This window comes from Acinonyx jubatus, chromosome D4 (genome assembly GCF_027475565.1).
Source record: "Acinonyx jubatus isolate Ajub_Pintada_27869175 chromosome D4, VMU_Ajub_asm_v1.0, whole genome shotgun sequence".
Classification (NCBI taxonomy): domain Eukaryota; kingdom Metazoa; phylum Chordata; class Mammalia; order Carnivora; family Felidae; genus Acinonyx; species Acinonyx jubatus.
In genome coordinates, this window is record NC_069391.1 from 5,834,962 (window position 1) to 5,862,165 (window position 27,204).

General features: G+C 60.8%; 1 protein-coding gene across 1 annotated transcript in view; it reads right to left on the reverse strand.

Moving 5' to 3' along the window:
• Positions 1 to 27,204, reverse strand: part of HMCN2 (hemicentin 2) — a 144,891-nt gene that overhangs the window by 22,298 nt on the left and 95,389 nt on the right. Inside the window, exons 48-81 of the mRNA XM_053204504.1 lie at positions 26,859 to 26,945; positions 25,920 to 26,111; positions 25,026 to 25,199; positions 24,822 to 24,935; positions 24,130 to 24,272; positions 23,405 to 23,555; positions 22,565 to 22,783; positions 20,902 to 21,015; positions 20,352 to 20,539; positions 19,679 to 19,775; positions 19,292 to 19,453; positions 19,015 to 19,128; positions 17,901 to 18,103; positions 17,119 to 17,200; positions 15,441 to 15,572; positions 12,947 to 13,090; positions 12,691 to 12,853; positions 12,467 to 12,591; positions 11,817 to 12,000; positions 10,698 to 10,795; positions 9,929 to 10,195; positions 9,293 to 9,474; positions 8,748 to 8,829; positions 8,516 to 8,652; positions 7,864 to 8,005; positions 7,630 to 7,774; positions 6,570 to 6,697; positions 5,835 to 5,991; positions 4,354 to 4,475; positions 3,424 to 3,588; positions 1,726 to 1,833; positions 1,335 to 1,469; positions 857 to 991; positions 184 to 374 (exon numbers count right to left, since the gene is read on the reverse strand). Coding sequence (XP_053060479.1) covers positions 184 to 374; positions 857 to 991; positions 1,335 to 1,469; positions 1,726 to 1,833; positions 3,424 to 3,588; positions 4,354 to 4,475; positions 5,835 to 5,991; positions 6,570 to 6,697; positions 7,630 to 7,774; positions 7,864 to 8,005; positions 8,516 to 8,652; positions 8,748 to 8,829; positions 9,293 to 9,474; positions 9,929 to 10,195; positions 10,698 to 10,795; positions 11,817 to 12,000; positions 12,467 to 12,591; positions 12,691 to 12,853; positions 12,947 to 13,090; positions 15,441 to 15,572; positions 17,119 to 17,200; positions 17,901 to 18,103; positions 19,015 to 19,128; positions 19,292 to 19,453; positions 19,679 to 19,775; positions 20,352 to 20,539; positions 20,902 to 21,015; positions 22,565 to 22,783; positions 23,405 to 23,555; positions 24,130 to 24,272; positions 24,822 to 24,935; positions 25,026 to 25,199; positions 25,920 to 26,111; positions 26,859 to 26,945 — 4,982 coding nt within the window. The remainder of the gene's footprint in view (positions 1 to 183; positions 375 to 856; positions 992 to 1,334; positions 1,470 to 1,725; positions 1,834 to 3,423; positions 3,589 to 4,353; positions 4,476 to 5,834; positions 5,992 to 6,569; positions 6,698 to 7,629; positions 7,775 to 7,863; positions 8,006 to 8,515; positions 8,653 to 8,747; positions 8,830 to 9,292; positions 9,475 to 9,928; positions 10,196 to 10,697; positions 10,796 to 11,816; positions 12,001 to 12,466; positions 12,592 to 12,690; positions 12,854 to 12,946; positions 13,091 to 15,440; positions 15,573 to 17,118; positions 17,201 to 17,900; positions 18,104 to 19,014; positions 19,129 to 19,291; positions 19,454 to 19,678; positions 19,776 to 20,351; positions 20,540 to 20,901; positions 21,016 to 22,564; positions 22,784 to 23,404; positions 23,556 to 24,129; positions 24,273 to 24,821; positions 24,936 to 25,025; positions 25,200 to 25,919; positions 26,112 to 26,858; positions 26,946 to 27,204) is intronic.

The window sequence follows — 27,204 nt, forward strand, 5'->3', positions numbered from 1 at the left end:
ACGCTCTGAGCCTCAGTTTTCTCATCTGTACTTGGGGATTATGGTACCTATTTCCCCAGATTCCTGGGATTAAAAGCTGCATAGCGCTCAGCGCGGGGCATGACAAACGGGTGCTCGGCCAGCGTTTTCTGCTCCTGCAGTTACCATTAGACCCCTCGGTGCTACACAGGGAGGGAGCCACACCTCCAAGTTCTTCACCAGCAGCTCCCCAGAAGGCTGGATGGTGAACTTCCCCTCGGCCCCGGACACAGGCTGGCCATCTTTTTCCCAGGTGATGGTGGGCTCAGGACTGCCGCTGGCCCAGCAGGGCAAGAGGACGTGGGAGCCTTCGGTGGTGGACAGGTCAGGGAGGCCGGTCTTGATCACGGGCGGGACTGTGGGGGGAGAGAGGTCCGCTTGGGGGTGAGGGCGGGCTGCCCCCGCTCCAGCGCCCTTGGCAGTTGGCGTGCCCCTCGCCCCTTCCTCCACCGACCCTGTCACAGGCCACGGCCCATGGTCTGGACCATTTGGGGACTGCTGAGTTTGGTGAAGCTGTGACGGGGTGATCCCAGTGCACACACATGCACGCGCACACGATGACTAAAGGGACAGAAATGGCTATGGTTGCCGGAGCGCCGAAACGAGTGAGGGAGGTCCAGACCACTGGCTCAGCAAAGGTCAGAGGAGGCAGAGGGACCCGAGGCACTGTCTAAAGGCAGACCTTGGGCACAAAACGGGAGAAGGCGTTTTTTTCCCTCACTTCCTTCTCGAGCACAAGCCAGGCTGGCACGGGGGAGGATGCAGGGACGTGTCCTGCCCGGGACGCCAGTGCCCCTAGCTCGCCGGGGTCCACCTCAGCCCCCTTCCCTGGGCCCACCTTGCACCACCAGCCGTGTTTTCCCGATAGCACTGCCTGCGCTGTTCTGGGCAATGCAAAAATAGTTCCCGGAATCCTCCGGGCTGGCGTGGATAATCCGAAGCTGTCCACCGGGTAGGACCTGCGTACTCGCTCCTGGATTTGGGGGGGGGGGTGGGAATCGGGGGTTGGTGGCTGAGCCAGCAGGACCACCAAGGAGAGCAGGAGAGCCATGTGGACTGTTCTGTTTGACCAGGTAGCAAGTGACTCGTTGTGGTCACAGGGTGATGGGGGCGGACAGAGACCCGGAGTCCAGCCGGCTTGTCCCGCTCCCCAGCCTCCCAAGTCAGCCACCGAGTGCTCCAGCAGAGTCTCAAGCTCTGGTTGGTGAACAGAGACAGGTGGGCAGGAGGGAATGCCGGGCCAGGGCTTTCTGGGAGCAGGCGGGAGGATCCCGGGCCCGAATGATTCTTCCCTTCCTGGTGCTGGGGAGACTCACCTGCGGGAATGCTGAGCCCCTCCTTCTGCCAGGTGATGCTCGGCTGGGGGATGCCCGAAGCCACACAGGAAAGCAGTACCTCCTCGGCCACCAGTGCCCGGACCACACTGGGCAGAGGCTTCACCACGGGGGAGGCTGCAAGGGAACGGGGGGGGGGGGCGGGGGGGAGGCACCGAGGTCCCTGGGGATGCCGTCAGAGAGAGAAGCCTCTAAAAGGACCAGGGGATTCCTGAAATCTTGGCACTGGAGGGCAGAGGCGGGCTGAGGTTTTTCTCCCACAGAATCCCATCAGGGAGGCAGAGCAGAGAGGCAGGTCGGGGTGCCTGGAACCCTGGCCCCCCGCACCCCCACCCGCCTGCCTCTAGCTGTCCACCTGCTGGGGGGCCCTTACCTTGCACAGCGAGGACCACGTGCTTGTGGGCCACGCCCGCAGAGTTGCGGGCCGTGCAGGTGTAGCGGCCAGCGTGGACGGGGAGGGCCTGCCCGATCTCCAGGGCACCTGTGGGTGGCAACGGGGCCCGTGGAGAGGGGCGAGGGGACTCAGGACGGACGTCCCTAGTGACGGCTGGCAGGGCTCTTACATCCCCCCCCCCGCCCAGGTGTCTCTCTATGGCTGGCCACTTGACCTGCCTCCCTGCCCGTTTGTAAGCAGCACCAGAAAAGCTGGGTTCCGGGCCTGCCTACGCTCCCTGTCTGGAGCATAGCGGTGGGCAAGTCCCTTCCGCGCTAGGGGCCTCAGTTTCCCCACGTGCACAGTGAGAAATCAGACAGGATGGTCTCTCGAAGCTGCAGGCTGGGATGTTCCAGGATCTGCCGCTGCCCTGCCTAGAGTCCCTGGCCCACCGGTAGTTCCTTAGACCCTCACCCTGCTACCCGTGCCGTGTTCTGCTCAAAAACTTGCCTCCTCCGGGCAGCCTCCCCAGATGACTGCTTTATCTGTCCTCTCTTTACCTTTTCTTTCTTAGTCTTGGCTGCTCAATGAACACCGTCTGAACCTTCCTGGACCACCCCAGCCCCAGATAGAACCAGAACCTCAGCTTCTTGTACATGATGGGCTTCCCCGTAACTGCTGGTCAGAAGAAAGGGTTCTGCTTCTTCAGAAGAGTTTGAAAACCGCAGATCTGGTCAGCGGTGCTCAGACCTCACGAGTTCACCAGCTAACCAACTAACAAATAAATGCCATTTGGAGAACCCCCGTAAAGTTGCCAACTTTTAACTTTGACGAGCAAAGACGTTTCCAAATCACCCATCTATTATCACCTTGATCTCATAGAAGAAAGGAACTTCCAACACTAAAATAGCAGGAAAAGCATAATTGCAGGGAGCCTGGGTGGCTCGGTTGGTTGAGCGCCTGGCACCTGATTTCAGCTCAGATGGTGATCTCAAGGTTCACGGAATCGAGCCCCGCGTCGGGTTCTGTGCTGACAGCTCGGAGCCCGGAGCCCGCTTCGGATTCTGGGTCTCCCTCTCTCTCTGCCCCTCCCCCACTCTCTCTCTCTCTCTCTCTCTCTCTCTCTCGAAAATAAATATTAAAAAAATTTAAAAAAGAAAAGCATAATTAAAAAAAATTTTAAACATTTTTATTTATTTTTGAGAGGCAGAGAGAGACACAGCATGAGCAGGGGAGGGGCAGAGAGAGAGGGAGACACAGAATCCGAAGCGGGCTCCGGGCTCCGAGCTGTCAGCACAGAGCCCGATGTGGAGCTCGAACTCACGGACCGCGAGATCATGACCTGAGTTGAAGTCGGATGCTTAACCGACTGAGCCACCCAGGCGCCCCGAAGAGTGTAATTTCAAAATAAAGGAAAATCCTTCCAGTGAGCTCAAACCTGCTTTATGGAAACTCTCACGTAGCTATTATTTTCCTTACTTTGCCACGGAGCGGCACTGATCTGTCAACTATCATCAGAGAACCACTGACAAATATCAACACACTAGTGCGTGAGTGGGGATACTAAGGCCCAGAGAGGGTGAGGGGTTCCCCTAGGTCACACAGCAGGGAGTGGCAGAATCAGGCCGGGACTCTCCACTGCGTTCACACCCTCGGCCTGACGCCCCGTCTCTACCCTCACGGCTCACCCCTACTTACCGGAAGATGTGACACGATAGCCACTCCCCCGCATCCCCAGCTGGGCGCCTGCCTTGCTCCAGGACACGACCGGGGCCGGGACACCCGTGCTGTGGCACGTGAGGACCACGGGTGCCATCTTGGTCACGGTGAAGTCTGTCTGGTCGTCAGCAATGGTAGGGGGCACTACGATGTAAGACAAGGCTTGAGGCCCCGCTGAGGTCCACTGGGGGAACACGTAGTCATGGGACCAGGTGAATGACAACTATCAACAGAGACTAAGACACAGGTGACATCAGTGACAAAGGGCGGGGGGCGGGCAACAGAGAGAGGTCACATTCACCCACTTGGGAGGTATTTTTTTGCTGGGCTTTGGGGGACAGTTACGAACTGCTTTCTGTAGGGGTGCCAGCTAGGCATCTCCGGAAGGTTTTACAAGAGAAGGGAGCTTCGTGGGAGCTCAGAGTTGGGGATACCACATAAGGCCTCCAGGGGAAGTGGCATTTAACCTGAGACCCGAAGGAAGAGCAGGGTTGGCTGGGTGAAGGGCAGAGGGAACAGCATGTGCAGAGGGAACAGCATATACAAAGGCCCTGAGGTGAGGAACCAAAAGCTAAGCAGCATGACGATCCCAGAGCGAGGCGGGCATTGGGTGAGCTGAACTTCGGGTGGCTGGGCCAGCATGCACGGGACCCTGTGGGCCCAGGTGACACCCTGCATTCTATCCTGAGAGCCGTGGGCAGCCGTGGAGGGAGGAATTTTAACCAGGGCGATGGCAAGGTCAGATCTGGGTTCAGAACATTCTGGATTGGGGAGAGGCCTCTCCCGAGAGCTCCTAAGTGCCACGAACAGTGCTGGGGCCAGGGTTGCGTCAGCGTGGGTACGTGGGATCAGGAGACGTGCACACTGTGCCTGTCCTGTTTTCTTCCTCCTCCCTCTGCTCCAACTCACCGTGAACGGTCACCTGGTAATGCCTGCGGGCCTCGCCCACCTCATTGCTCACCACGCACTCAAACTGGGCTGAGTCCTGGGGGCTGGGAGCTGCCAGGAACAGGGCGTTGGAGGGCAGGAGCCTGGGACGGACAGACAGACAGATGACCGCTAACCAGCCGGCCTGGCTGACCCGAGCTCAGCCTGTGCAGCAATCTGGATGCAGGGGACTGGGGTGGGGGGGTCTCCTGACTAATTTCCCCTCTGGTGTCTGGCCCCCAGCCCTGAATGTAGAAGTTTCTTCTAGAAGTTTCTACGCTTACAGGTCTGGCAGTTGAGCTCGTGGGCAAGTTTAATTGTTACCCCCGTCGTTCTCTATGTCCCTGCACGCTTTCTGTAATCACCAGATCGGACACCTTCCATAATAGTGACGGTATCCAAGTCCTTGATCGGAACAGCTCGGGTCTGTTGAGCACGTGCTTTAAATTTTTCTTTTTAAACGTTTATTTATTTTTGAGAGAGCCAGAGACAGAGTACGAGCCGGGGATGGGGAGAGAGAGAGAGGGAGACCCAGAATCCGAAGCAGGCTCCAGGCTCTGAACTGTCAGCACAGAGCCCGGCGTGGGGCTTGACCCCACAAACTGTGAGATCACGACCTGAGCTGAAGTCGGCCACTTCACTGACTGAGCCACCCAGGCGCCCCTGCTTTAGACAGAAGCTCCGTGATGGCCTGGCACCCGACACAAGAAATATTTGGCGAATTAGTGAACTGACTCCTTTAATGTGCCCAGGGATCATTCCATGGTCAGCTGCACATGAGAAACTGGGAGACGAGGATCCAGGCTCAGCCAAACTCAGGCCTCCACGTATGGATATCGATCGTTGTTAGACCACAGTGGCTGGGATGGTTTTCAAAGCCATTCCTTTCTGTTTGGCTCTATGTCCCAAATGCCCCTACCCCCTATCAGGCATCTATCTCAGTATAAAGACGCTCCTAGACCTCTGAGGTCAGGATATAGATCCTGGTGTTGGCTTTGTTGAGACCCTGAACACATCCCTGTCTCATTTCTTTCTTTCTTTTCTTTTCTTCCCTTTCCTTCCTTCCTTCCTTCCTTCCTTCCTTTCTTTCTTTCTTTCTTTCTTTCTTTCTTTCTTTCTTTTCTTTCTTTCTTCCCTTCCTTCCTTCCTCTCTCTCTCTCTCTTTTTTTTAATGTTTACTTATTTTGAGAGAGAGAGATAGAGTATGAGTCAGACATGGGCAAAGAGAAAGGGAGACAGAGAATCGGAAGCAGGCTCCAGGCTCGGAGCTGTCAGCACAGAGCCCGATGCAGGGCTTGAACTCACAGACTGTGAGATCACGACCTGAGCTGAAGTTGGAGGCTTAACTGAATAAGCCACCCCACCCCTGCCTCGTGTCTGACCCTGCTCCCCACCGTGGGATGGGCACACTGTCCCCCCACCTGGAGCACCTCGTGAGGCTACCCAGAGGCCCAGCTCAGTACCGGTAGGTTCCCTGCTGCAGGTGGAAATCCAGCTTCTGTCCGTCCTTCCACCAGACCACCCGGGGCTTGGGGGAGCCGCTGGCCTCACAGGGCAGTGAGGCAGGGGTGTGGGCAGTCAAGGTCAGGTTGGAGGGGCTGGGGGCGATGGCAGGAGGCTCTGGGGAGAGAGTAGTCATCAGGAGACAAGGGTCTAGGATGCGGGCAGGGGAGAGGCTGGAGACACTCCACAGGAATCTTCCAACAGGCACCCCAAATCTGGGGTGATGGAACCTTTGCTCTCCAAGGCTGGCGGCTCCCTAGCCACCTCTCCCTGAATGCAGATTTCGGGGTCCTACTCAGGTCCTGCCCGAGGCCAGCGCCCAGAAGAGTGGCCGCCACCAAGGTGATCCATTGGAGCGGGAAAAGCAGATTAGCGCGTCTGGTGCAGTGACTCTGAATCTTATCCTTTCAAATGTCTTTTATCTGTGCGTGTTTTATCACTCTCTTGATACAACGGTATGGGAGTAAATATCCGTACAGTATTCATGAAATCAATACAGTATTCATGAAATCAATACACATCTTTGGCGTGTGCGTGTTCAAAAGTTTTGCCGGTAGGCTTCACGGTCAAAAACACGTAGAGATCATTGCTCTTGGCTCCTGACAGCAAGGATAAACCCAGAAACTAAGCAGGACCCGGCCCAGACTGGGGGTGGATGATGAAGGCCAGGAACATTCCTCCCCTCGTCCACCTACCAAAGACCTGGAGGTCACGGCCTTGCCGATCTGAGCCCGCAGAGTTCGATGCAAAGCAGAGGTAGTGGCCGGCGTCCTGGGCAAGGACTGGCTGGATCCTCAGGGAACCTTCAGGAAGAAGCTGCAACCTGGAGGGGAGGAAGGGGGTTGCCATGGAGACCAGCAGACTAGGGAGGCCCTTTGAGGGGTTGGACCCCGGTAGTGTCTCCAGCAAGACCCTCCCCTCTGCTCCTGGCTTTGCCAGTAAGAAGGTGCTAACTCTGGAGTCCTGCATCCATGAGGCCAAGGTCAGAGGCGGTCACAGCCATGGGCAGCTCCCCACATCCCAACCCAGCATCGGGGCGGGCAGGGGGTGGGGGAGCTCCTATGCTCGCACCTGGGCTTAGCTCCTCTCTAGGAGTCAGCAGCATCCAGAAAGCACCCTTTCTGGGCCTGTCCCCTGGATCTGAGAACTGCCCCGCCCCCAGGCCTTGTCTGTACTACGTAGCCCCGCCCCAGCCCTTGTCTGCACTGGGTAGCCCCGCCCCCAGGCAGTGTCTATAATGGGTAGCCCCGCCCCCAGGCCTTGTCTGCACTGGGTAGCCCCGCCCCCAGCCACAGTCAGTTGGACAAGGGATGGACACGTCACTCAGGCTGGACCAATGGAATGCTCTGCCCTGGAAATGGGGGTCCTCGGGTAGTTTTCCAGGCTCTGCAGGTTGCATGAACTGAGAAACTGTAACTCGGTGGCAGGGGGAACCCGGGGCGGGGGTTGGGGGCTGTCTCTGCCATGTTCACAGAGAAAGAAGGTGTAGAAAATTGGTCTGAGAGACGGGGACGGGCGGGGGGCGGCATGCAACACACACAGAAACAGACATTAGCAACCAAGAGTCGAAACCAGACAGACAGGCAGCCAGCCACCTGAGATTTTTGACACCCTCGATGCCCTGGACATGCCTGTCCCCTTGGGTTCGGAGGAGACCGTGCGCTGGCAATACAGCCACCTTTCTGTCCCAAGTGCCCAGGCGGTTGCTGTTTATAACCACCCCGCCCCCCCAGACCCTCCTCTCCCAGCTCCCACCTGGGGCTCTCAGGATCCAGGGGGGCCCCGTCCTTCCGCCAGCTCACGAGGGGTGGGGGAGCGCCGTCCACCCGGCAGGGCAGCACGGCCGTCTGGTTCACGGAGGCGTTCACTGCGGGCGGTCCTGGCTGGATGGTGGGCACCACTGGGGGGGGGTGGGGCACAGAGCGAGTGGGTGCTGGGAGCCTGTGGCCCTCGGGAGGGCCAGCGCGCGGTGGGGTGAGGCCCACTCACTGTGGATCTCCACGCGGAAGGCCACGCTGGTGCTGCCCGCGGCGTTGCGGGCCGTGCAGCTGTAGTTGCCCCCGTCGGCCGTGCTCAGGGCCCGCAGCTGGAGGAACCTTCCCTGTTCTGGGAACTGGGTGTGGGCATCCGCCTACAGGGTCCCCAGGGTGGAGAGACCCTCCTTAGCACCGGGCCAGGCTGGGCCAGGCACCAGGCAGGGAGGAAACAGGTTCGTGAGGGCGAGGGTGGCGGGGTGGGTGGGTGGGCAGGTAGGGAATGAGCCTCCTGCCCTCGGGCTCTGCCTACTGGGGATGTCGCAGAAGGGACTCATGCTCGCAGAAGACTCGCAAGCTTCGGTCCCCATTTCAGGGGAGAGCACAGAGAACCTCAGTAACTAGCCCCGGGTCACACAGCCACTACGTGTGGCCTGAAGGTATAACGGGAAGCACACAGATATGCATCAGAAGGCCTGGCTGTAAATCCCAGCCTTGCCTCCGTGTCCCTGTCCCTAGTATGGGGGAGACGACAATAATAGGAGCAGAGAGCACCAGGAGGGCGGGAACACAAGGTGCCGGCACAGGGCAGTCCCTCAGCACCTGGGATCCGGCCTGGTCAGGGGCCGGAGGGCCACAGAAGGTGGTGGCCCCTGCCTGGCACCCACCTGCAGCAGGATGCCATCTCGGTGCCATTCAATCTCGGGTGCTGGCTCCGCCTCCACCGAGCACTCCAGAACCAGCTGCCCGGGAGCCAGGCCGACCACAGAGCGGGGGCCTCGGGGCCCTATAACGTGCGGGGGGCCTGGGTGGGCAGCAGAGAGGTCATGAGAGATGGACTCGCCCCTGCGGGTCCCATCCCCCGCCTGCCTCTCCGGCCGCCACCCTGGCACGCCCTACCTTGAACCCTGACCCGGAAGCTCTTCTCCGCTTGGCCGGCGGGGCTCTGGGCCAGGCACGTGTACAGCCCAGCATCGCCCACCTATGGATGGACCAGGGTTAGCAGCTGCCTCTGGCCCCAGCCTGCCCACCTCCTGATCTGGTCTCCTTCCTACACAACTCGGGCCCCACGATTCAGACTCAGGCCGGCTGAGTCTGCCACGCCTCCTTTCCCACCGGCCCCCTCCCTGGGATGTTCCTTCTCTATCTCCATCTCACCCTTGCTTTGCGGCCAGGGTAAAGCCTGCCTCCTCCAGGAAGTGCCCCTTGACTGCACCAGCCCTCCTCTGGCCGGGCTGGGGAGTGACCCGGTTTCTGCATCAGCCTTGGCCCTGGCCTGGCCGGGAGCTCTTGAGGGCATTGGCCCAGGTGGGTGACCCCCACACAAAGGAAGAGCTCAGCCTAACTGCCAAGTGCTCTGGGGTCCTTCCCTCCTCCTCTCGTCCCCTGCCCTCCCCTCCCCTCCCCTCCGCCAGCCCCAGCCCACAGCAGTGGGGAAGCTGCACCTGTACGTCCTCTACCCGGAGCACCCTACTGCTGTCTGCAGGCCCGCTCAGGGCCTGCCCGTCCTTATGCCAGGTGATGTTGGGCGGCGGGGTGCCCTGGGCATCACAGCGGAGCTCCAAGGGGGTGCTGGGAGTCAGCAGCAGCTCTGCGGGCTGGCCCGAGTCCTCTATGTGGGGGGGATCTGCAAAACACCCCACCCGGGGTCAGCATGGCGGCTGCACTCAGCGCTGGGTGCTGGGGTGCATCTCCAAGCCCCCACCATCCGGACGCTGACCGCAGAAGGGGCCACCAAAGGCGGAGGGGCGGGGCAGAACACCAGAAACCACGGGCCCATTTGCCTGGGACAGTTATTTGTGCTTTAAAGCCAGCAAGCACACGGCAGGCGCTTTGTCTCCGCTCTACAAGATTGGGGGACACAGCTGAGGAGCAGAGCCCCAGGAGAACGAGGGCCATCCAACCCCCGCGTCAAGGTCAGCGAGGCATCCGGTATGAGCCTGCCCTTCCCCCCAAACCCTGCACCCAGGCAGCCGTCCCTGGGGAGATGCACCAGGGGACGTCACCTCCCTCGCCACCTTCTCCGACGCCCCCGGGGGCCAGAGACGCTGGTGCAGGGCAGGGGGGGGCAGATGACCCACCCATCACTGTCAGCTGGAAATGCCTCCTGGCTTCCCCCGCCTCGCTCACGGCCACACAGGAGTAGGTGCCCGAGTCTCCAGCTCCCACTGTCTCCAGCTGCAGGCTGGGCCCCTGTTCAAGGCTCTGGGGCAACAAGGGCTCCCCATCCTTCATCCACGACACTAGCGGCAGAGGGCTTCCCCGGGCTTCACAGGGGAGGACCACCGAGGAGCCACGGATGACCGCCACGTCATTCTGGAACTCTACCGGCTCCAAGACAGGGGGCACTGTGGAGGGCAAGAGCGGGCACGAGTCCTCGCACGGCCCTCGCCCCTGGACCTTTGCGCAGGCTGTTCTTATATCAGTCAGAACGCCCTTCTCCTGGACTATTCCCTCTCATCTCCAGTCCTCAGCGTAGACCTCGCCTCCTCTGGGAAGCCTTCCCTGAACTCCCCAGGCCAGTCGAGGCGGCCTCTTCTGGGCTCCCGTAGCTTCCTCTCCTTCCCCTGCTGTCACTAGTTGCCTGGAATTCCAACTGCCTCTTTACAGAGCTGTTTCCTGCACTGACCACCCCCCCGGTGGCAGGGGCCTCTGCTGCTCACTGTCGCACCCCGGTGCCCAGCAAGGCCCTGGCACACCGCAGGGTCTAACGGCTGCTTGTGGCGTGAATGAATGAGCAACCGAGCGAATCAAAGACTGAGTCTCTGTGTTTGCCCACGGGGCCTGATTCTCACGCCCAAGGCCAAGGGACACATTTATTCCACCACCCCCCCCCCCCCGGGTCCGTACCGTGCACCTGCAAGGTGAAATTCCTGTCGGTCACACCAGCTGGGCTTGCAGCCACACAGGTAAAGACGCCAGCATCTGCCAACTGCACCTGGGAAATCCTGAACCCCTCGAGAGGGGTGGAGGGGGAAAGAGGGAGGGGAGGTGGCTCATGAAAACAGTCCTTCTCTCTTCTCTTTTCCTGTCTCCCAGTGGCTTGCCTGCCAGAGAGGCAGCTCTGAAACTCACCTGAACGGCCGGCCCCAAACCCCTTCCTCGGTTCCCGGGTGCCCCCAGAATAAAGCCCCAGACTCCCTGGCCCCTGCTGCCTTCTCTGACTCACTTCACCCCGAGGCCAGATTTCCTGCTTTTCCACTTCCACCGGCTGCGCTGTCTCACCCAAGGAGACACCTGCCTGCTGGTCCCCCCCACCCCCGCAAGCCTCCCCCCATTCCTTGAATACACGGACACATGCCCACCTCAGGGCCTTTGAACTTGCTGCTCTAACCCTCTTCCGGTTAGGGAAGCTCCTCCCTACAGAATCCGCTCAGCTCAGCTCGCTCTCTTAACTCCGCCCACCTCTGCTCAAATGTCGCCTTATCTGAGTGCCTATCACTGACCACCCTAAAATACCAGCCTCCACTGCTACCTCTCATTTTTTCTTTCCCCTACTTTATTCTTCAGCGTGTGTATCCCTTGTGACATTCTACCCAGTGTCCGCTCTCCTCCCCTGATAAAGCAGCTGCAGGGGCAGAGGTTTTGTTTTGCTCACTGCTCTATTCCCAGTGCCCGGAACTGTACTTGCAAACAGCAGGCGTTCCGTAAGTGTTGAAGAAGGCTCAGAAGCCTTTTTCCAGGAAGCCTTCCCTGATTTTTCCTCCACCCCAAGGCAGGCTGAACTGGAAACCACCAGATGTCATCACCTGGATCTCTGCCTCCCTCCCTCGGCTGGGAGAACCTGAGGGCAGAGTCCTCTTTTGTCACTGGAGTTCCATTTGGGGGTGGGTCCCCATCACAGACCTCTGTATGCTTATATGTATTATTTTTATTTGAAAACCGTTCAGATGTGCTCCGAAACCCAAGCTGCCTGGAGACTGTGTCTGGGACCAGCTGGCCCAGGGGCCGGGGAGCCTCCCCCCCTACCTGAGGGTGCGGCCTGAGCTGTGGAGGCGAGTGCGTTGGGACAGCGGCAGGGGCAGCCCGTCCTTGAGCCAGCTCATGCGGATGGGCGCGGAGCCCCGGACGGGGCACGCCATGGTCACCAGCTCCCCAGGCCTGCTCACCAGGGTCTCCGAGCCCTCTGCCCACTGCTCGATGGTGGGAGGAACTAGGGGTGGGCAGAGAGGAAAAGGGGGGCAGTGAGGGGGTTGAGGAAGAGGGTCTGGGTGGGGGAGATGGGATCCTCTCGGGCAAATTCCAGAAAGCAGCAACCATCTCGTACGGGGTTCTTAGAGCCACACATCGGTGCCAGGAGAGGAAGAAGCCCAGCACAGGGGGGCACGGGCTCACCCCATGGCTCTCTTCTCACCCACCCCCTACTCCCCAACTCTCCCGCCGCGCCCCTGGGCCGGGAGCGCTTGTTCCTTTAGTCTAAGAAAGGATGCAGACGCCCAGAGAGGCCGTATGGTGGCCTGGCTCACAGTGTGGACATGGCTGGGGCTGGAACCAGGTCTCCAGCATCCCGGCCGCGGCGTCCCCCCTCCAGATGCCCCCGGTGGAGGCCCCACAGTGGCCCGGCTGCGGCAGCCCCGGGAGGGCAGAGCCGCCCCCCTCCTCGCCCCTCCGCTGCTCACCCAGCACGCTCACTGTGTGCAGCCTGGCGTCCTCCCCGGCCGCGTTGTGGGCCACGCAGGTGTAGGCGCCCGAGTCCTCGGCCCTCAGGCCCTTCAGCACCAGGGCACCGCCGTCCACGTAGAACCTGCTCAGGGCCGGAGAGCCGAGAGCCGGCACGTTAGGGGCTGTGGCTGCTGCTCGGGGTGGGGGGTGGGGACCCGGGAGGACACGGGGCGGGCCTTACCGGAGGAGGTGGGGGCCCACGCCTTGGCCCAGCGGGCCACCGTCCTTCAGCCAGGCCACGTCGGGGGGGGGCTGCCCGTCCGCCTCACAGTCCAGCCGCACCTCCTGCCCCTCCAGGACACTGTGCTCCTGCGTGGCACCCGAGCCTCGGATCCGGGGGGCCTCTGCGGGGGGGGGCCATGGTGAGGCGGGGGCCCGCGCGGGGGCTGGCGAGGGGGGAGGGACACGGGGGCGCGGGGCACAGGGCGCAGACGTACCCAGCACGGCCACCACGAAGTCCTTGCGGGCCTCGGCCTGGCTGTTCTCCGCCACACACGTGTAGGTGCCAGCTTGGGCGGGCTGCAGGCGACTCAGCTGGAGGCGGCCCCCCCGGGAGACCACGCCATGCGCCACGCTGCTCTCTGTGGGACGAAAGGACGTGCCAGGCCCTCACCCGCACGGCCGCACCGCCCCGGGCGCCACCACGGGGCCCCACACGCAAGTCACGTGACTCCTGGAGAAGGCGCCCATCCCCCACACTCGCGGGACCCCAGGAACCCTGGCACCGCCCACCCGCTTCTGGGGCTCACAGGGAAACTGAGGCCCAGACAGGGGCAGGGTCTTTTGCTGCCTACATCACAACCTTCCTCAGCTGGGTCTCTAAGGGCCCCGTGCCCCACCCACAGCTGTCCCTATTGGCATTTCTCGCCAAGGTGCCCCATTTCCTTCAGTGTCCGAGACCTGGCCCTCTTCCTGTGGACCCCCAGGGCCCCCCTCCCCTCCCGCCCCCCACTCCATCTCTACCCTGCCCAATGTCACCCACCAGGGCTTCCAATCAGGGTAAATCAGCCACTCACTGGCCACTTCCGGCCCCGATGCAAGTCTCGCTAGGGGCTCCCCAGGGCCTCTGCTCAGGCTGCACGCACCTGCCCCCCCCCCCCCCACCTCCAGCCTGGAATGGCCCCCGTCTCTCCAGCCGCACCTCGACCTGAAGCCTCCCCTGGCTGCCCAGCCCAGGCCGGGCCACCCTCACCCGGGTTCTCAACTGTGTGGCCAGTCTCTCGACACGAAACATACTAAACCAACGACTGCACGTCCGGCTGTCCGCCTGGGGATCAAAGCCGAGTGAGACACGGCCCGTGGCCTCTAGGGGCTCAAAGTGCATCGGAGACAGTGAGACACGCGGGATCCTGCGCGACCAGCCCTGTGAAGCCCCCAAGGGAGCCAAGAGGGGTCAGGCAGGTCTTGGGAGGGGGTAGGTCTCAGCTGAACCAAGCGGGTTTCAACCAGCCAGTAGAGGCACTGGGCGGGGTGGGGGGGGGGCCCGGGGTGGGTATTTCCGGGAGGAAACAGCGTGTGCCACGAGAGGAGGTGGAAAACGGGGCCCAGAGAGGTTCCACAACCAGGTGTAGCCCAAAGGGACAGGAGAGCATGAGCCACACAGACACTTGTCCTTAAACATTCACAGCACATCATTCATGAGAGCCCCAAGGGGGATTCAACCCAGACGTCCACCGGCTATGAAAAGGACAGAGCAAATATGATATAGCCCCACAGTGAACAGTCAGCCATAAAAAAGAGAGAAAAACTTGAACTTAAAAGAAAGAACGGGGGCACCCGGGTGGCTCAGTTGGTGAAGCATCCAACTCTTGGTTTCAGGTCATGATCGCACTGTTCGTGAGTTCGAGCCCTGCATCGGGCTCTGTGCTGACAGCATGGAGCCTGCTCGGGATTTGCTCTCTCTCCTCCCCTCTCTCTGCCCCTCTCTCTCTCTCTCTCCCCCTCTCGAAACAAATGAATAAACTTAAAAGAAAGAATGAAGAACTAACACCCGCTACTACATGGATGGACCCTAGAAACAGGATGCTAAGCAGAAAAGTCAGTCGCAAAAGGTCACACAGTGCATGATTCCACTTGTGTGCAGTATCCAGAGCAAGCAAACCTACAGAGACAGAAAACAGGCCAGGGGCTGCCTAGGCCTGGGGTTGGGGGCAGGTCTGGGGGGGAAATGGGGTTTCCTTCTGGGTGATAAAAATGTCCTAAGATTGATTGTGGGGATGGTCGGTGAATATACTGAAAAGAATGGAATCATAAGCTTTAAACGGATAAATTGCACAGTATGTGAATCCTGATAAAGCTGTATTTGAGGGAGGGTCGGGTGGGGGAGACAGACAGAGACAGAGAGACAGAGAAAAGACAAGGGACCTCCTCAGAGCTGCACTTTGAGATCCCTTCCTCCCCGTCTGGAGACGGCACCAGAGATGTGGACTGGGCCAAGGACCCGTGTGGGGGCTGCTGCCCTCTCGGGGCAGGGGGACCGTGGTGGCCGGAAAGGGAACGGCTACGGGCACCAGAGAGCTGGCTGGCACCAGAGGCGTCTAGCAGCTGACGAAGGGAGGGCTCTGCCGATAGACCTACGGGTGGGTGAGGGGAGAGGGACGAAGGCCTGGCCGGGGGTGGTGACCAGCAGCCGGGCCAGATGGAGCTGAGTTGCTGGGGGAAGCAGCAGCTTTGGGGGCCGACGCCAAGCCCAAGGGCAGGCTGGCCGGGCCCTCAGCACCCACCCTGCACCCAACTTGTGGCAGCTGATTGTGGACACAAACGCAGGGAGCCTTTGAGCCCCCACGGGAATGGTTTTCCACGCGGGGGTTTCAAGGGCCGATCGGGTCAAAAGACAAATACGGGTTGGGATGACAGGACCCCGCCGGCCTTTGATTTCGCCAAGGTCGCTGCCATTGTTGTGTCATCGCTGAGAGGGCAGGATGCACTCACCAACAGGCATTCTGTCCTTCAGCCAGGTGACAGTAGGTGCAGGGACCCCGGTCACATCACAGCTCAGCACTAGGGGGCTCCCGGCCACCTGGCTCACTCTCTCTGTCCTGGGGTTCTCAAATGTTGGGGGCACTGCAAGAGAGAAGCCAGATTGCCAGGATCCTAAGATTCCGCGGCCCCCTTCCTTCCGCTTGGGTGGATTAGGGACACTCAACGGGCTCTTCCTTCTGGTTAGCAGTTGACATGTTATGCTTTGCCATCGGTAGCAATAAAGGTTGCCTCACTCACAGATGTAAACAGAACCAGCACCTGCCTGCAAAGCAGAGCCCAGAGGGGTCCACTCAGCCCAAGGATGGTGAGTGCCCAGCTGTGAACAGGGCAGACATCACTAATCGATCCCAACACTCTCTCCTGCTCAGCCAGGATGGCGTCACGCGTCCCAGGCAACCGCTACCAGTGGAACAAAAATGGCTGTGCTCGGGATGAAACATCTTTGTCCTCAGGGACCTGACGTTCCCCCCCGCTTCTCACCACCCGTCAAAGCAGCCAACAGGAGAAGGCTTGAAGCAGCAAACCCGGTGTCGATAAGTTTCAACAGCCGTATTCAATATGGCTCACGGTTGGCTCCACCTGCTACTTGCCTGGTGGGCAGGCTCCTGGCTTTGCCTTCTGGGGCGGACAGCTGATGTCCGCCCCCACCCCCAACCCCCCACCCCCCACCACACACCTGTCCTTCCCGTCTCGCACAGCAGTTTAGCAGAGGACGGGCTCGCTCTGGTCGAATGACATTTCCCAGTCTCCCTTGCAGCCTGCTGCGGCCAGCGGCCTATATTCCCACTGACGGGATCCAGGCATCACTCGCTCAAAACAAAAATGCTTGCCCTCTGCTCCTGCTCCTTTCTGCTTCCTGTGAACTGGGGCAGGATGCATGTGGACAGAGGCAGTGCCCTAAGGGGCGGGTGGCCGACAGGACGGAAAGATCCCGGGCCCCAGATTACCACTCAGTAATTTACCTACCACTCGGAAGGCCCCGAGCATCCCCCTCACCGACCCCCAGCCTAGACACTCACCTCTGGGCTTTTGCACGAGAAAGGTAAAGTTCTCTCTCGTTTAATCCACTGGGGTTTGGGGTCTCTTTGTTACACAGCTGAGCTTATATTCTAACTGATACAATACCTGCTGCCAAGAAAGTCTGGCTGAGCCTTCATCCTTTACTTCCCTAAAGCGAGCTCCCCCTTTTCCCCCAGCTTGAGCCACATCCAGTCAAATGCCATCTGTGTTCTGTCCTTGGGCTGAGGGAGCAGGCCCCTCAGGGCTCAAAATAGTGGCGACGTGGCCACAGGGCTCCAACTGCCTGACTCTCCCAGGGCCGTGCTGGGCACTTTATAGATACACTCACAGCAGCCCGTCAATCGAACACTCCCTGTCTGCCGAGTAGGCAGGTACCACTTTCCCTCCCTTCACCGGAAGATAAACCCAAGGCTCAGAGGAACCAAGGCGCCCTGCTGAGCCCCAGAGAGCAAGTCAACAACAGTCCTGGTCTTTTCAGTGCCGTATCCTGTGCCCTAAGTATGCAGGGCCACTGACTCTTTCTAGCTACTGCCCCTCCCATCCTTGGCAGCCCTGTGTGCTGCTAGGGGGTCCCACGGCAATGCTCTCAGGCTGGTCCCCAGCTTACCCTGGACAGTGAGGACAAACGTCCGCATGGCTTCCCCCGCGGTATTGCTGACTCTACAGCTATATAAACCTTTATCCGACACCTGGGACAAAGAGAGCACGCGGTGATGGTGTGCACGAGGCCGGGAGGGGGATACCTAGGGCCCCCCAAAACACCCAGGCCTCAGAACCTTCTGGAGAAGGGACTCCCCAAATATGCTGGTCCCGCCTGGGAAGCCGAAGAGGAGACAGGACCCGCTGGCCTTTCCCAAGAACCTCAAGAAGCAGGAGGGTTGTTGGAGGGTGAGTGCATAGGTTCCATACCCCCACCCGCCCCTGGGCCTGCACATCAGCGAAGCCTGGAGGAAAAAGCCCCTCACTGCGGGGGGACGGAGCTGGGCCAGGAGACGGGAGCCCAGCAAGGTTTCCCAGAGGAGCAGCAAATATCCATCCAACAAACACTTGTGAGCGTCTAATCCACACCAGGGAGGGTGGGCAGAGCAGGCTCCCAGAGGGTCGCAGCCAGGGGGGCCTGGAGAAGGCTTCCAGATCCCAGGGAAATGGAGGCAGGTGCTGGGGCACGGACGGCTCAAGGTCGGTTCAGAGCCAGCTCTGGCGCCCCGTGCTCTTCTCACGTCACCTGCCCTGCAGGCTGCTAAGCAACTTGGTGCGAGGCCCTGTAGACTAAGGAGGTGACCATCCCTATACCCTGCCACGCAGCTGCCTGACCCTGCCTGCCTCCTGGGCTCACCAGGACCGGGCCCCACGACCACCCAGTGCTGCCCATGCCTCGGGGCCGCTCACCTGGGTGTCCTGGACCTCCAGCCTCTGCCCACCCAGCAGAGCCCGGGTGCGCTGCGTCGGGACCAGGGGCTGCCCGTCTTTAAGCCAGGTCACGGTCGGCTCAGGGAGTGAGTCGGTCTCACAGCTCAGGACTGCTCTGTCCCCAGCCCGGACCAGGATCGCATCCTGGGGGCCGCCGGGAGCCTGCCTGAAGGTGGGGGGCACTGGGAAAACAGGTGAGCGGCCTGAGGCACAGCAGCCTTCCCGGTGTCCTCCCTGGTTCCAGCCAGGGGAGACAGCCGACGGAGGCCCACAGGGGTCACGCAGTGGAGCCGGCCCCAGGGATGACGTAGACCCGGGGAGCGGGGAGACGAGGGCCCAGGTCCTGGGAAAAGCCTCCTGCCCTCTCTGGGTCTCAGTTTCTTAGATGGGGAGATCCTCCGATGGCCTTCTTGGGCTCTTTGCTGCACGGGGCAGGCCCTGGCTGGGTCAGAGCCCCCCATGGGGGTCCCCCACAGCCCACGTCCCTCCAGCAAACCAGCACAGAAGCCCCCACCCCCGGCCATGAGCCCACGGGACCCGCCACAGGGCACACACAGCAGGTGAACACCGCGCTAATAAATCAACCGGCCCCGGGGCTAGATGGAAACCTCCAGTGAGCTCTGGGTCATGATGACTTGGGCCAGCTTCTCCCCAAGAGGAGTCTGAAGACCAGAGGCCCCAACAAAGGCCGCATGCTGAGAACCTCGGGTCAATCAGGCTTGGGAAGGGCCCCTCCTGGGCCAGCCCCCCCCGCGGCTGTCCTGCTGTCCCCTCCTCAACCTCGGGGCTCACGGCGTGCCGGGTAAGCACTCACAAACCATCCTGTGCCAACCGTCACCTTACAGACGGGAGGCCTGAGGCTCAGAGAGGGAACGTGACTTGCCCCAGATCACAGAGCAACGAAGCGCACAGGTGGGTCTCAGACGCAACGTGTCCAACTCTACAGGCCAGGTTGTTACCCACCCTGCTGCCCAGAGAGGGTGCAGGGCATCCCAGGCTCCCCCCGGGGCCGGCTGCCCCCTTTCCTGGCTGTGCCGCCTCAGTGTGTGGGGCCGAGGGCTCACTGAAGGAGTGGGGGACAGGCAGGACGTACCCAGCACGCTAAGCTGCACCAGCTTCTGGTCTCGGCCGGCGGCGTTGAGGGCCTCACACATGTACATCCCGGAGTCTGACGGCTGTGTCCTGGCCAGCTGCAGTGTGTGGGTGCCTGTGTGGGGGGACCCGGCCCCTCGCACCAGCAAATAGGCCCCAGGGCCCCGGCCCACAGTCCTCAAGTCCTCCCAGACTCCCGGTGTGGTCCCCAGGTTTGGGGAAGCAACTCTGACTCCCCACACAGCCTCAGGCTGGGCTCCAAGCCTCAGTTTACCCACCAGGCCGGAGGAAGATCTCTTTTCCCAGGGAGACGGCCTGGCCGTCCCGGTACCACGTGACCTCAGGGCTCGGGTGAGCATGGACGTCACAGGACAGGGAGACGCTGCTGTTGACCGTGGCAGTGACCTGCTCCAAGCTTGGGCCTGTGATTCGTGGTGGGGCTGTCCCCACAGCCACCGGGAGAAAGAAAGACCCATGAGAGCGCGTTCGGGTCGGGGGGGCAGGGAGCCACAGAATGGAGCACGGCCCTTCGGAGCTCCTGGCGCCTTGCCTTGGCGCATCTTTAAGCACGGCTGTGCAGTCATGACTATTTGTCACGACTACCCCACGGATGACAACACAAGGCTCAGAGATCAGAGAGGGAGCAGGGGCTCAGCCCGGCTCACCTTGTACCCTGAGGGTGAAGAGCTTCTCCGAGGAGCCCGCCGGGTTCTCGGCCACACACATGTAGCTGGCGGCATCGGCCACCTCGGCTGTGGAGACCTGCGGGCGCAGGGACAAGGTGCCCGGGAGACACCACGGGCCTGCGGGCTCTGGGCTCCCCCAGGAAGGACCGTGAGGGCTCCTTTGTCTGCCCGCCGCCTCTGTCTGCACGGAGCAGTGCTCGAGGGGCACCCCCCCCCAACATCTGTCAAGGGCTCTTTGGGACATTCGGGGCACAGCGTGAGCTTGGTGCTAGGTGATTCCCTATAGCAAACTAGATGGTGACAACCGTCCCCCCCCAACCCCAGCCCCGAGCAGGGCCGCTCCGTGCTGTGCTGGGCACCCGTACAGCTGTGCCTGGATCTGGGTGACCGAGGGTGCCGGGCCCAGCTCTGTGAGGGTCGCACGGCTTTCCTGCCGCGTCGGGTTCCAGATGTGGCACACGTATGTGTCCTCTGCGGGTACTCCGTGTGGCCCTGGGCTGCCAGCGAGCTCCTCACGTAGGATTATTTGGTGGGCAGAACTTAATCCCAGGGGCTCCAACACGCTCTCGGGCAAAGAGCCTCGTTTGGCACAGATAACGTCAGCTCCTTGGTCCCCGGACCAGCAGGACTGAGTCACGGGGGACGTCCTCACCTGCAAGACGCGCCCGTCCTCCAGGACCTGCAACCGTGGGCTCGGGGAGAAAGGCAGCCCGTTCTGGAGCCATGAGATGGCGGGCACGGGGTTGCCCAGGGCCGGGCACTGGAGGCTGACGGTGCTGCTGGCGTTGACCGTCACCTCCTCCACCAGCTCCTCTGTGTCACCCAGGATCACAGGTGGGGCTGGGGGTCAGAGAGAGCAGGTTGAAGAGTGGGCAGCCTGCCTGGGAAAGGTCGCTGGGGTAGGGGGGCGGGTGTGGAGGTGAGAGCAGCCCGTCCCTGTGCCCTACCGGCCAAGCCCCCCTCGGCGCCACAGCTAGGGACCCTGGGGCACAGGGACGGACGCCCGTGATTTGCCCAAGGCGACAGAGCCACTTGGAATCTGCCCCCAGTCCAAGGTTGTGTGCCTTATGTTATCAACCTCTCGGTACAGCAGGACTGGCTATGCACTCTGCCTTGAGCCCCTACGGCAAGGAGCCCTTCCCCACCCCCTGCCATGGGCCCTGCAGACCCAGACCCCCCCGGGCCCCAGGCCGGCCACTCACTCAGCACAAGCAGCTGGTAGTGCAACCAGTCCTCGCCCACCTCGTTGGAGGCCTTGCATGAGTATTTCCCGGCATCCTCTGCACGCACCAGGGGAATCTGCAGGACCCGACCTCCTGCGGGGACACAGGACCGAGACCTGAACGAGGGCAAGGAGGCCCGCTCTTTCCCCTGGAGGGGACCTGGGAGACGTCCCTGGCCCACCTCCTCGGAGATAAATGGAGGAGAATCAGCCTGCCCCACCTGCGGGGTGCCGGGCCCTGGGCTGAGCATTTTCCCGGCCTCGGACTCTGTGTGCTAGGACCACTCCCATCTCACAGATGGAAGGACTGAGGCTTCCCAAGAGTGCCCGGCGGCGCTGAGCCCAGCTCCGTGATGAAGGCAGAGGGAGGGGGCAGAGAGCTGGGCAAAGGTCCAGGCGTTGGCTTTTCGGAGGCGAGGAGGCAGCTCTTGGGCTGTGGTGATTGCGGGGGAGGGGGAAGCGGGGGGCTGGGGGTGTCACCTGGGACTCTGTGATCAAGAGACAGCCAGCGCCAGATCCTGGCATCTATGGAGGGGGCTAGTGATGGTCTCCGGCGGAGCAGGGTTGGGGTCACTATGAGTTCAGGAGTCTGGGTTGGGGGATCGCTGGCCCAGGCTGTGGTGTGCTTGTGGCCAGGGTCAGAAGCAGGGGCTCGTTACCTACAGAGCTGGGGACAGTAGCCAGGACTGGAGAAACAGTGGCTGCATTTTGGCGTGGCGGGGGGGGGGGGCGGGGAGGGGAGGGGCAGGGGGGGTCACTTGATACGTAAAGTTGATCTATGGTCAGGTTCAGAATTAAGGTCCACCTGTGGCCACCACCACCATGTGCCCATGCTTAGGGGTCGGTGGCCAGGGTCAGAGGGCAGTGGTAGGGTTGGGGGTTAATGGCTAGGACCAGGGGATCAGCTGATGCCTGGGATTAACCTCTGGTCGGGACCTGAGGTAGGAATCAGCATGTGACTGAGCTCACTGTGTACCCAGGATCTGGATCAGTGTCCAAGTCCAAGGGCAGTAGCCGGGCTGAGGGGTCAGTCCAGGGGTTTCTGACAGCGATAAGCAGCTTCAGTAAGCATCGCCTCTCGTCCGTCTCCAAGAGGCTGTCTTCTTTGGCGAGCACCAAAGTACGACCCTTGGAATGGCCCTGTTCGTCTAGAGGCCTGGGCTCCCCCAGCCAGCCCCACCATCGCCCCCAGCCTGGCAGGACACAGGCCAAATCCTACGTTGAAAGGTCACATGATCTCCCCCCTGATGAGACGATACAGGGCCCCGTGCCTGGACTCCCACCCCCCGCCCCAGTGTGGTCCTCCTGAGATCACAATAAAGGAACCGCCTCCCCCTGCAGAGAAAGACACCAGCTTTGGCCAATTATCCCAGGACCTTACAGACCTTGAAGCCCAGAGGTGGGCTCGTTCTAGAAACCAGAGGCAAAGGGGGATCCTGCTCCTGCCTTCAAATAAGCAAAGGGTGTCTAGCCCGAGTTTACAAAAGGCAGCTAAGGTCCAGGGTGGTTGTGCGGCCTGCCCGCGGTCACAGAGCAAGCAGCACACAGGAGAGCTCCCAGGACACGTATGGGCAGTCCGAGGTGGGTGTGCCCCCGATCCCTGCCTGCAGACGCCCCGACCTCCCGGGCACACCCTAAACTACCTTGCAGAACAGACACCCCGTCTGCGGCCGAGAGGGGCTGGCCCTCCCTGTACCAGCTGAGCTCCGGGGGAGGGATGGCATTGGTATCGCAGTACAGGTAGGCAGGGTTGTTCTCCACAATCTCCCGGTACTCCGTCACCCCACCGCGGACCTCTTCTTCCCTGGACGGGATCTCGAAGTCCACACCGGCATCGCCCAGCTTCTGGAACATGGGGGGCACTGGGGTGGGGGACAGAGCCATTAGGATGCACAGGTGAGGGATGGGGGTGCGCATCTGTTCCAAGAGACTCCCGTGCCAGCCTCTCTCAGGGCTGGAGAAGTCCACTGTTAGAGGAGATCCCTAAGGTCGAGGCAGCTTTCGAAGACACTCGTTCTTTCAGACAGTGTTTATTGAGCAGCTACTATGCTAGGCACTGGGATAGAGTTCTGCCCTCTGCAGCTCACGTCCAGTGGACTCAAGAGACTGTGTGGCATGGTGACACCTCTCAGGGGAGGAAGCAGACACGAAGTTGTAACTAGGGTTTGCTGAGCGGAGCACAGAGGCACAAAACCACTGGCTTTCAGAAGTGGAGGGGGCCCCCGAGGCCACCTGATTGGATGACCCACATCTTACAAAGGTAAAACCAAGGCCGGGAGGCGGGGGAAGGGCAGTGATGTGCCCAGGTCACAGTCAGTTAAGGGAAGAGGCCTGGGCCAGGGGTCTGGGGGTAAGACATGGCGGCCAGCAATGAGAAGAAGAGCCAGCCGCCGGGGACAGAGTCCTCCCGCTAGACCATTCCAGAAGCAGGGACACTCCCCACCCCACCTGTGCCGCCCCCGCCCCCACCGGCCCCCACCCACCCTGGATGAGCACATTGAAGTCCTGGTCATCCTCGCCAGCCACGTTGGTGGCCACGCACAGGTATCGCCCTGAATCCGAGACCTGCGTGGGCCGGATCTGGAGGAGCCGGCCTTCGCCCAGGATGCGCAGCCGCTGGCTGGGGGTCACGGGCTGGGGGTGGGAAGAGTGGGGGGGGGGGCGGTCGGAAATGAGGAGCAGGGGCGCCTGGGTGGCTCAGTCGGTTAAGCATCCAACTTCAGCTCAGGTCACGATCTCGTGGTTCGTGGGTTCGAGCCCCGCATCGGGCTCTGTGCTGACAGCTCCGAGCCTGGAGCCTGCTTCCGATTCTGTCTCTCCCTCTCTCTCTGCTGCTCCCCCACTCACTGTCTTTCTCTCTCTCAAAAATAAACAAACATTAAAAAAAAAAAAAAAAGAAAGAAGGGGCAGAAAAGACCTAGATGAGAGTCCTTAGAGTTGAATAAAATTTTAAAAATACAACGCAAAGTGAGGGTTAGGGTTAGGGTTAGTTTTGAACCCTGAACCCGTGTAGCCGAAAAACCGGGTGAGTTAAACAGGTGAATGTGGAGTTTAATGTTGATGACACCTGTTCCCTACAAAGAGCGGGATTTCTTATTAAAATATAAAGTGGGGCAGGGCCCAGGCCAGCTCTGGGGCCAGGTGCTCTGCCTGCCTTCTCCGGAAGGTTCCAAGCAGAAGCAGGGGGACCCCCGGGCCCCAAGCTTACCCGTCCATCCTTGTACCAACTGATGGTGGGTGGGGGCACGGCCCGGCACTCACACTCCAGGGTCAAAGTGCTGTTGACCTTGGTCTTCACTTCCTTCACGCCGGCCTCCCCCGAGGGGTCGTCTTTGGAGATGGAAGGAGGGACTGAAAGCCACAAGGGGGTCTGAGGAGCAGGCTTAGGAAAGGGCTGCTGAGACCCAGTGCCCGCTGTGGCCCCAGGGCCGTCCCAGAAATGGGCGGCTGGTTCCCAAGAGCAGAGCCACAGGGACCCTGGAGACCGACCCGCTCCTGTCACTGTTCATTTAGGGGAGAGAGTGTTGGTTGAGAGCGATTTACGGGACAGGGCAGGTCTGAGGCAGGGGACTTCCTGGGGTGACCTCTGGGGGCCATTCTGGGGGTGCCAGGTCTCAAGGTGTAGGGCCTCTGGCCGCACCGCGGCGCGGGTGACAGAAGGAAACCGGGACTGGCGGGAATCTGCGTCCATGTGGCCCAAGTCCTAACTCACTTGTTTCCATCTCCTGGTGCCCTTGGTCCTACAATGACTGAGTCAGCCCTGGCTGCCTGGGGACCGTCAGAGGAGGTAAGCCACATGAAGATACCTAGGGCATCCGTGTGGCCCAGGTGCCGGGGCCCCAGGGCTCCCAGGCGGCCTCCTGCCCGCCCTGCCGGTGCCCGGGAGGGTCCCCGACTCACTGAGCACCTCCACGTGGTAGTTCTTCATGGCCTCCCCAAGTTCATTGGTGACCACGCAGGTATACTGTCCCGCATCTTCCTTCTGGGCATTCAGGATCTGCAGCCCGTGGGTGCCTGCTTGTGGGGGCAGGGGGCAGGGTCACCCCCGAGGTCACACGAACTCAGGCTCACCAGTTCCTTCCTCCAACCGACAGAGGGCATCACCTGGGAGCATCTGGATGTTGTTCGAGGCCTCAAACGGGGCGCCGTCCTTCATCCAGGTGATGGTGGGGGAGGGGAAGGCCAGTGTCTCACAGATCAGAGAAATGGGGTTGTTGATGGTCACTGTCACCTCCTCATCCGCGCTGTCCTCGGTCACTCCCAGGATGGTGGGAACCACTGTTGGGAGGCGGGGGTGGGGGGTGCCACGATCGTTAACAGAGATCCCTAATCCTGGGCTCAAGGATCCAGAAAGATCTCAGCTCCTGGTGCTTCACTTCTGAGCCTACGCTTTCCACCGCTAAGCAGTGCCCCAGGGGAAGTTTAGGACGATTCCCGCCTCAATTTCCCCAGAAGGCTCTTAACAGCCAGCCCATCGACTAATGTACCAGAGCCTTGTCAACTCGGCCTGTGTTCCAATCTGTCCCCCTCTCCCTCTGCTCTCATTGGTCCTAAGATTTCCTCTTTCAGGTCCTGCAGGGGCCCGTCCCTTTCACCCCCAGCATTTGTACAAGCAGATTTTATTTATTAAGTCCTCTCATTTTCTAGATCCCCGTTTCTCCTGCCGGGACAGTCCGTGCCAACTACCCTCGGGAGACGGACGGACACCTGGGGGCCCTGTCACCTCTCCAAGCCTCAGCGCTTCGTTGGTGACACAGAGGGACAAGCACATCTCCCACCCCCTTGGCTTGTCCAACCAATCAGGCCTGTGCAAACGCCCAGCCCGTGACAAACGTTCAGCCAATACAGCTCTGACTATTTTTGTTGTTGTTGAACCTGAAGAAATGGGAAAGAAAAAAATAGCAGAGTGCTTTGTGGGAAGCTGTCTGTTCGGAGCTGGCCACCTTGGCTCCCCCTCCTTTCGGCGCCCAGGGAGGCCCGGAGATGCCCAGCACTTACCCAGGACGCTAACTTGGAAGTGTTTGGTCTTCTCCCCTACGGCACTGGCTGCAATGCAGGAGTAGTGGCCCGAACTAGACAGGTCGGCCTGGACAATCTGCAGGAGAGGTCCGTCTGGAGAAATGCGGTAGGCGTCTCCACCAGCCAGGGGCCGGCCATCTTTGAACCACGTGACCTTGGGCTGTGGGTGGCCTGTAAGGAGGGGGACAGGCAGAGGAGACCATTCAGAAGGTTCTGACTGGGTTGGCCAAGAGGTCAGAGGTGGCTCCGGGGTAGGGCAGGGGACACAGATTTTCCATTCTCAGGCCAGAGGCCCCTGCAGCAGGGCACGACGTAGGAGCAGCCTCCAAGCCTGGCCCGGGACCTTTCCTATGTGGCTGACTGCCTTTTCTTTAGGGAGGACGGGGCAGAGATCGCTTGGCGTAGACAGGCAAGACAGAAAGGCAAGTTATTCCCTTCATCCATTCACCCATCCATCCCCCCCAGTCCACAAGCATTAACGGGAGCCTCTTCTGGTAGGCACGGGGAGAACCATGGTGACAAGGCAGTCCTTGGGTCCTCATGGACCTCAGATCCCAGCTGGGGTATACAGATGTCAAGGTTACTATGGTCCAGGGTGCTTGGGGCTGGGACAAGAAAGCCCTGGGGCCTGTGGGACCCCAGTGGAGGCAGCCCACAGGCCCAAGGGGTCAGCCAAGGACGCGTTGTGGAAAGTCCTGGAAGTTGAGGTCTCTAGCCAGGTGAGGAGTGGGGAGGAGTGTTTAGGGCAGAGGCAGAGCCAGTGCGAAGATGAGCAGGGATGTGGTACCAAGTTCAAGATGTACAGAGACCTTCCACAGGGAGCACTGGGGCTGGGGGCAGGCCGGAAGCCCCGGGCACCCCCTCCTCTCTGAAGCTGACTTGTCATGCTTGTCCCAACCTACCGTGAGTGGCCCTCACCTGTGGCGTTGCACGTCAGGTGGGCTGTCTGCCCCTCAGGGACCTTGACTGCCTCCTCCAGGTCCTCGTTCTCAATCCTGGGAGGAACTGGGAAGAAGCAGGGAGATGGACGGTTACTGACCAGGGTTGGCTGAACGACCATGAATCAGGAAGCGAAGAGCCCAGAACCAAGTGCCCAAGGCAACCGCCTTCAGTTTCCCGTGCCTCGGTTTCCCATCCTCTTAGGCCTGCTCCCACGGGCAGTGAGTTCCATAAACATTTGCTGCTGGCTGAGGGAAGTCCCAGTGCCTCTGCGGGAAGGCCCTGATCAGAGGAAGACGGTTGGGTGGTGTTGAGAATATGTGCC